The sequence below is a fragment of the Pocillopora damicornis genome, chromosome 3 (genome assembly GCF_964200805.1).
Source record: "Pocillopora damicornis chromosome 3, jaPocDami1.2, whole genome shotgun sequence".
NCBI classification, from domain to species: Eukaryota; Metazoa; Cnidaria; class Anthozoa; order Scleractinia; family Pocilloporidae; genus Pocillopora; species Pocillopora damicornis.
Window position 1 is genome coordinate 28,596,208 of NC_142672.1, and position 8,427 is coordinate 28,604,634.

Here is an 8,427-nt window from a genome sequence, read left to right on the forward strand (position 1 = left end):
TATACCTAATCATATTAGAGAATCAAATGGTCTTGCAGCCTGTGAAAGGAATGATTTAAATTTTCTTAAGGATAATCAGAATTTCTAATGTTATATTTGTATACACTTTTCTTACACCTTAATTAGTGAGACATCTCTGGCATGGTGCGTGAGCGCTTTTGGTTGTCTCCTCCTCCACAACGTTTCTTTATTGTAGTGATAAATCTTAAGTTAATTTATTTTCTATTTGTGATCTACTTGAGTGAATCTATAATAAGTATGATTGTAAAAACTTCTAAATCAGGGATATTTTTGGTTTAACTTTAATTTTCGCCTCTGAATTGTCTTTTATCCAACTTTTCTTTCCTTTCAAGCATTTTGATAGTGTTACCATCATGTTCAGCTACTTGGATAATTTTGACAACATTTGCGCTAGCGTTTCACCAATGGAGGTCGTCACTCTAGTCAATAAGATGTTCTTAACTTTTGACGAACTGAGTGAAAAACACGACGTCTACAAGGTACGTAGAATTCAATAAATTTGCATGAGTAAAAGCAACAATTGCTTTCAACCAAAAAAAAATTATGATATTGAAAAAAGGGAAGATACCACAAGAATGTGAGCAATGTGAAATGATATCAGTGGCAGAAAAAGCAAGTTGGAAGAATGATACCTTACACTTGATGTACCTGCGAGAAGTGAACATTTCCTTGAAAAGAGACGCAAGAGGAAGGCATTTTATTAGCAACCTCAGCAAGAAAAACGTATCTGTGCTCTGACTGCCACTATATTGCCATCCCTTCGAACATCTGATGGAGCTTAGCCTTTTTGCGGATATCTCGGAAAACAAACTAGAGACTCTCTATGAATGATTTTGCAGAGTTAACAAAACTCAAGCCTAGGCCTGGATTGGCTTTCCTTTTCACTATTTGTTTTCGCCTTTTGTAACGACAAGTTGAAATCCTACATTTTTTTTACTGTCCTATGGCATTGTTACTACAGTAGGTGTCTATCTGTAAGCCGTGACAAATCCCAATGATCGCAAAATCTTTTTTTAGTTTGAGACCCTTGGGGACGCCCAGTATATGGTGGTCAATGGTGTACCAGTTAGAAAGGACCGACACGTGGAGCCTGTGGCAGCAATGGCCCTAGATATTTTAGACTCAGTTCGAGAACTGAGACATCCCACTTCCAAGAGGTTATTAACTGTTTCGATAGGTGCGTTGTCAACAAGTATAGGAGAGAGTGATTTGGTAAAGTTTGGTGTAAACGGTATATAAGAACAAACAATTCAAGAAGGAAGCGCCGTTTAATTTTTCCTAGTTACGAGGAACAAATTGAATGTAGAAAACTCAAGACATGTTTTGTTATCCAAAGGGATTTTTGCTCATGAAGACACAAAAAACGACCTTTTGTCTCAGTCTGTATGTGGTCAGATTTGTATGTGTATTGTGCATGAAATGTTGTGCGCATTTTGGAGAAAAAGACTATTTTGACGGATCTTTTTTTGAATGATCTATTCTCAGTATTACACCTCATGAGAGATGTTTACAATAGTATTAAGTACTGATCGTTTTCTAATGACAACTATTCATGTTGAAAAGCAAACTCATTTAGAAATCAAGAATTCTTTAATAAAGGTTGTTTTACGAACTCTTTATTTACAAGCAAAGTGATCGGGTTGTTTTTGTCTTTCTCACTTAGGGATACATCTTGGGCCGGTAGCAGCTGGACTCGTGGGAGAGAAAATGCCACAATACTGTCTGTTTGGTGATAGTGTGAACATGGCGGCAAGACTCAGAACAACGTCTCTTGTAAGATTTCAGATAGGCACTTTTGTTGTACTTTTCGTTGTACTTTTTGTGTGAGTGATGCATTACTCCATAGACTATCTTTTCCTCACCGAATTTTTTGTTATTTACTTTTTCGGAAATATTTGAAATACCAGGATGCCGTTCTCATGGTTCTCATGGTATAAAATGCAAAATCTTACACTCGCAAAAGATAATAAACTCGACACTAAAGCAAGCTTTCTTCTTATCTTTTAAAAGCCGATGAGGATTCATATTAGTAAAAGCTGCCACGAAAGCTTGAAGGAAATTGGCTTTAAAACAGAGTTCCGGGGACAAACAGAGCTAAAGGTAGGTAGTACTCTTAACACGATTCGTGTATTTCTGTATTTGCACTGATGTGCTGGGCCTTTAGTCGATGGGTATTTTGAGGGAACCAACAAGAGACTCTTTGACGTGTACTTCAGAAGGTACACACGATTTAGTCGATTTGCGAGTGGTTGAAAAAAAGAAAGAAAAACAACAATAACAATGATGATGATTTAATGAAGATGACGACGATACTCAAACTTAGAGGTTTGACGCATTTTCCTCACCGTGTCGGCACGATATGGTCGAAGGTAAACGTTCTGGGTGAGAAAAATTAATAACTATTGCAATACATCTATCGTTTTTTTTATCAGGGAAGAGGAAAGATGCATACTTATTGGCTGATAGGAAGGAATTAGACGACTGATACGCGAGACCTAACTTCTAAAGAACCTGCTGCTGACTAAAAGCTATGCATCACGTGGTCATGTGAATAGAGGAAATGATCGCTGATCAATGAAGCTCTTGATTGTTAAACAAATTCTCCTTGTCAGCGCCTAAGGAAATATAAAGAGAACAGCATTAAGAATATGGATTCCGATGTTACGGTGCATAAAGGGTTTAAAAACGTACAAAATAGCCATTTTGTGAACATTGTATCATGACTTAGAACACTAAAGGAAACCAGTTTTAAATCACCGCCTTATTTCCTTTTCCCATCAAATACTTGTTTTGGGATAGCATTGGGATTAACCTATTTCTACAGTATCACTGAAGAACGAAATAACGAGCTGAAAATGAATGTTTACAAGTGACCTGTACCGTCCTGTACCGTCAAAATTTGTACACGAAATTTTTATACGTATTTAAGAGTTTGAGTCAATATATTTATAAACTTGTTTTGAAGATGGGCAGTTTTGTTGGTAAAGAAAAGGATTTTTAATAAACACATTTCGAAACAGTTTTGAAAAATTGCGGTTGATGTGTACATAAACTTGATGGACTTCGAAAGGTGTTCTTTATAGAGAAAATTACCTTTCAAATTTTTGTCAGAGGATACATGTTTCCATCAAACAAGACTTTCCCTCGGCTTATTTGTTACCCAGGTGATTTTAGTTTTGTCAACTGAGTTGTTAATTAAAATTGGCCACCATAAAGAGTTTCAAAGCTGACGTTTCGAGCGTTAGCCTTAGTGCTCTAGTTAGCGTCTGAGCGAATTACGAAGGGCTAACGCTCGGAACGTCAGCTTTGAAACTCTTTACGGTGGCCAGTTTACAATATCAACTCAGTTGATAAAACCGAAATTATTTTGTTGCCATACCCCACCAACGTATCAGCAAAGTTTCTTTAGAAACTTGCTCCCTTTATTTATTCGTTTTCTAGTTTATCGAACTTTATTTTCCGCTTGAGGCTCACTCTTCACTTGATTCTCACCTTTGTTTAGAGTCTTTGTTGTTTGTTTGCTTTTCATTTTCAGACATTGCAATCAAAAGATGCAGGATCTGACCCGGTCAACTTTAGTCTAGAGAGAAAATGAAGATGTCATCATGATTAATAAATCCAAAACAATCAAAAAAAAAAAGACACAAACAAGCAAATAAACAAAGAAGCGTGAAAATAGACACAAATTGTTATGAGGTCGTAACTAGTATATCTTTATTTGGTTATATATATCTTTACTTTGACACCGCAAAATACAGATATTGCTTGTGAGAAACCTGCGATTAAAAATTAAAATTTAATTGCGTTGCCTTCCGAATATGGCAGACACTATGTAGATCATTCAGAATTATAGAGTCAGACGAGGTTGTCTTTACTTTTTAACAAGTAACTTGGCAAGCTTGTGTCCTCTGTGGATGGAAAAATTTATACATTACTCTAGAAATGTATCACAATTTGAAGTAATTAAGCCTTCGAATAAACGAAGGAAGAATGTGGTATATTATAGGACGTTTACATGGACAAAGTGTCTAATATGCTTAAAATATGTTTTGCATAACGGGCTCTGCACTTGTGGCACATAACAGAAACAGGGGGGAAACGAAGCGTTCACGAAGTAATTGTCACAAAAGTTTAAAGTGTCAGCCTAACACAGGTTTGCAACCAGACTGAGTACAGGAAGCAATTTCACAACCATGTCTGTTTATGCAACCTCTCTTGATCACTTTAAAGATCTTTTCAGTTACACAACTGCGTGTAAAAAGACTTTCGACGTCAGCAGTACCATTCACATGCAGCACCATGCAGCGGGTAGCCATCGGACATTCGGTCATTATCATTTCACTGTCGCATTGCTGGGAATTCTTGCATATCGGACAGGTGGGGCACTTAAAGGAAGGATCCTCGGGGATTTCATTTTCTGTAGAAATTTCTGATACTTTAGCTGTGCAGCCTGGCTGGTTGCAAACAGTCATGTGATAACTTCGCTTTCCATTGCATTGCCATTTCATTGAGCTATCAAGTCTGCAGTTTTTAGTCAGTGCATCAAGCATCTTTTTATTGATACACTTCCTTGTGAAGACGTTTTTATCCCACAAGGCCATGCAGAAGTCAGCTTTGGGGCAAGTTGTGTTGGTGACAGTAGCAGCACAGGACTCCTCTGAATTGCTTTGACAAGTTGGACACCAGAAAGGTTTCATCACCTCTTCTTCGTCATCAAGGTGATGATCTTTGGTCACTTTAGAAAACTCTGCTTTGCAGCCCGATTGGTCACAAAATGTAACGTGGTACCGTCTCTTTTTGCGGCATACCCATTCCTCGAATCCAACAGCTCTCGTGCAGTCCTTGGTCACCAGTTCACGCATCTTCCTGTTGACGCATTTCCGAACGAAAACGTTCTCATCCTGCACTGTCATACAAAGGTCTGCCTTGGGGCAAGCTGTTTGTGCCAAATTGGAATCACATGATTCTTGGGAGGAGCTCTGACAGGTTGGGCACCAAAATGGGTCGGGTTTGTTTACGGTTCCCGGTGCTTTAGCTCTGCAGCCTGATTGTTCGCACCAGGACAAGTGGTATGGCTTATTTCGTCGCCTGCATTTCCACGCCATGGGGCTAACATTGGCACAATTTTCCGTAAGCACATCGAGCATCTTTCTGTTAACACATTTCCGGGCAAACATGTTTTTGTCCCAGACTGCCATGCAAAAGGCCGCTTTGGGGCAAGTTGTGTTTGTCGAGCTGTCATCACAGGATTCCTTTGTGGGTCCCTGACATGTTGGACACCAGAAATCGCTTGTTGCAGTTTTCCCTTTAAGAACAAAAAGCGAAAATTAATAAGGGCTTTTTGTTTTGGCTGGTTACTACAAGAGTTTTCCATTTCTTTGCTCTTGATTCTTCGCCAGATTGATTCTCTGTCAGTAATGACAATGCGTCTACATTGAAGGTTATTGCACCAAATAAGAAAATATAGTTGTACGACTGGGATACATGAAACGTCGATATTCTAAATATCATAGCCACAAGGAAAAGTGACTTCGGACTTAAAATAATTTGATTGATTACACATTGGTGATATGGAAACCCATCTCTGTCTCTTGATTTCAGTTTTCACTATGCTATGGAATAGAATTGAGAAGGATTGCAGTCAAGATTTTCTTCACATCGCCTCGTTGTGAAATGGTAATTGTAGGTTCACGTGTGATCTCCTTTCGTGTAAGTGAATGACCAAATTCCAAATAATCTGACAGGACTACGTACCTCTTCTTTGGTCCCTCGTGCGGTTGGGGTTCTTTGTTAGTTGTCTACGACGGGCCACGGACACCACGACCATCCAACATAGGAGAAAGACTGCTTTCCAATAAAAAGACGCCATTTCTGCAATCTGAAGGGCATTTCAAGTCATTTAATTGAAATAAAATTTGCCGACGAACATTTGCAGCCTTATTTTTAGACCGTGGAGCCCTCTTTTTCACCACTTTTTCAAGGCTCAAAAACCTGGAAGCTATAACCAGACCCTGAAAAAATAGTGCGTTCTAATATTTGTAAGCTCCTCGCTAGCTACACTCACTAACGCTCCACTGAGATTAGTTATTTACTGTTTTAGAAATTATTTTTTCAAATCACCTCCTCAAAATAGATAATTAGAGGCCATTTGACGCATTTAGCTCTTATGAAGCTCATGATATTCCATAGTAGATTGAAAGCTAACATGATTTTATTGTTTTGCATCACTAAAGTGGGCAGAACTAAAATATACATTTATCATTTTTAACTAATTAAGTTTTTTCTTTCTGGGTTATGGTTTCCCTTCGTGACGTTTGCTGTGTGAAATATTCCAGTATTCCATTTCAAAACATCTTTGTTCTTGCAGGATGTCATCAGGATAGATATACGATACGTGCCTTTTACCGAGTTTTCTTCCTGTGCGCTCAGTCTTTTATTAAGATCTGTCAAATTTTGAAGAAGACCCTAATAAAAATTGCACCACAGAGGGGCCTGAATACCTGAAGAAAAAAACTTATGTTGGCAAACGCTTAAATGTTTACCAACGGGGATCTCTCTCATGGATTGTTTTAATCCTTCAACAAGGCTAAAACGCTGGAGGAAGTCCTAAAATATGATCTCACAGGAAATTCAGACCGATTTAGCCCAGTTTGCCACAGGCACGAGGCCAGTGATCGGCAGGACTTGTGGACCTCTCATGGAAAAGTAACAACACGATATGTTTAAGCTTGTAATTTATCCACGCCATAACACATTTTTGCCAACTTAGTCTTCCGTCGAAATCTCTCACATTTGACCTATAGTAATCATTTTTCCAGTTGTATGACAAGGCTAAAACGCTGTTTTGCACAAATACCTTGCTCGCAGTTATTTCAATTATTCAACCATCGTCATAATTATGGGAAACACCTTTATGATACTTTTAATGGAGTTTCAATGTTGTGAACCTGAGTGATCGTATATAAGGAGGCTATCAGAAACTTATCTCTCGGTATCATGCCATTTAACTCAGTTGCTGTAGAATCTTGAATGCCAGATTAGAATTAATGTTGTTTCTATGCAATATTTTACTGTTAATGTGATAAAGTGTAAGAACAAAATGTTACGTGTACATGAATGCAGATTAAACCTTGGTTCGAACATAGCTCTGAGAAGACTCATTTACGAAAATAGGGTGTTATGAATTAATGATTAAAGAATAATTGAGGAATCTTTGAAGAATTTTTTATTAGGTACGACGCTATTTATGTGGGCGAGTTTTGAATTTTGCGGATGCTACAGTTTGATTTGATCTGCCGATTCAAGGTGTGTTGAAAATTCATTTAACGTATCGCTTTGCTGACCGTTGAAGACGAAAACGCTCGTAACTTTTTAGTCGCATTTGCTTTAAAAGGAACTTATTTTTCAATTAAATTGTTGTGGTCCAGGCAATTGTTATTATTTAGATATTGATGTAAAAATCATACGGCATCAAAGTCATTTAGTGTGGCAAGCTGAAACTCTTCTTTCAGCTTCTGACAGGCTTAAGTTGGTTAACTGCCTTTTTAGGTAAGATAAGCTAATCCCTTACGTTTTTTAACATCTTGTTGAACAATTATAAACTCTTGCCAAAAACCCAGAAACGGTGCGCATGCAGTTGCAGATTATGATTGTCATCACGCGCACTTGAAGCAACTTCATGGTTGAAGATCTACTCCGGCTCGCTCTTATTCTTATAAGATTGTGAAACATGCAGTATGCACGTTTTCTTTTGTTCGTTTGAGTTTTAGTATGGCTATGAACCGCGCAAAAGCAACGACTGGTGACAGTGAAGAAAAGAAACTGAAAGCTTACCTCAACTTTTGATCGGGGGTCGAAGAATCAATATTCTGCCTCAAATACTTCTCCCTAGCGTGTTATTGGCGACTAATGACCTTTTTAATGGGGTTCGCTTGTTTTCTACCAAACAGTAGGTTGGGTTGAAGTCTTGGCATACTAGTGAAAAAATAAAGACAATAGAATATTGCACGAAAGTCAAAGTTGGCCAGTAATTTGAGTTTTTGAGTCATTTGACTAGTGAGTCGCTGGTTGGAGGTTAAACGTTTGAAAGATTCCAAGGGAAGTTCCTTCTAATGTTTCAAGATATAGTTACAAGAAAGTCTTAAAAATAATCTTACTATGGCAAGTGACACAGGTGAAATAGACCGTTGAAAGAACCATAACCATTTTCAAGTGTGAAAATATGTGAGTCGTTATATCATGGAAAGTTTGTCTGCGATATATATTTAGGTAGTTCTGGGTTAAAAGTGTTGTTTCGGTATTAAAAGGAATCTGACCGCAACTTTACTGTGATGACATTTAGGAATTCTTGTTACATAACAAATTACATGTCAGGTTGTTTTATAGTGATATGAAGGAAATATGTGC

The 8,427-nt window shown here is 37.9% G+C and overlaps 2 protein-coding genes across 9 annotated transcripts in view; one reads left to right on the plus strand and one right to left on the minus strand.

Annotated features, from left to right (window-relative positions):
- LOC113666449 (soluble guanylate cyclase 88E) overlaps positions 1-3,051 on the plus strand; it is a 19,795-nt gene extending 16,744 nt beyond the window's left edge. For all 8 annotated transcript variants that reach the window (XM_089201818.1, XM_089201823.1, XM_027182241.2 and 5 more), the window contains 5 exons: positions 354-500; positions 1,039-1,198; positions 1,685-1,794; positions 2,032-2,121; positions 2,454-3,051. In XM_089201818.1, the coding sequence (XP_089057944.1) occupies positions 354-500; positions 1,039-1,198; positions 1,685-1,794; positions 2,032-2,121; positions 2,454-2,498 (552 nt within the window). In that variant the 3' untranslated portion in view covers positions 2,499-3,051. The remainder of the gene's footprint in view (positions 1-353; positions 501-1,038; positions 1,199-1,684; positions 1,795-2,031; positions 2,122-2,453) is intronic.
- Positions 3,052-3,710: 659 nt separating this feature from the next.
- On the minus strand, positions 3,711-8,325 carry LOC113666470 (uncharacterized). Its single transcript, XM_027182260.2, has 3 exons — positions 7,855-8,325; positions 5,776-5,899; positions 3,711-5,326 (listed from the first exon to the last, which is right to left on the minus strand). The coding sequence occupies exons 2-3, from the start codon at positions 5,888-5,890 to the stop codon at positions 4,161-4,163; spliced, it is 1,281 nt and encodes a 426-aa protein (XP_027038061.2). The 5' UTR covers positions 5,891-5,899; positions 7,855-8,325; the 3' UTR covers positions 3,711-4,160.
- Positions 8,326-8,427: the final 102 nt, after the last annotated feature.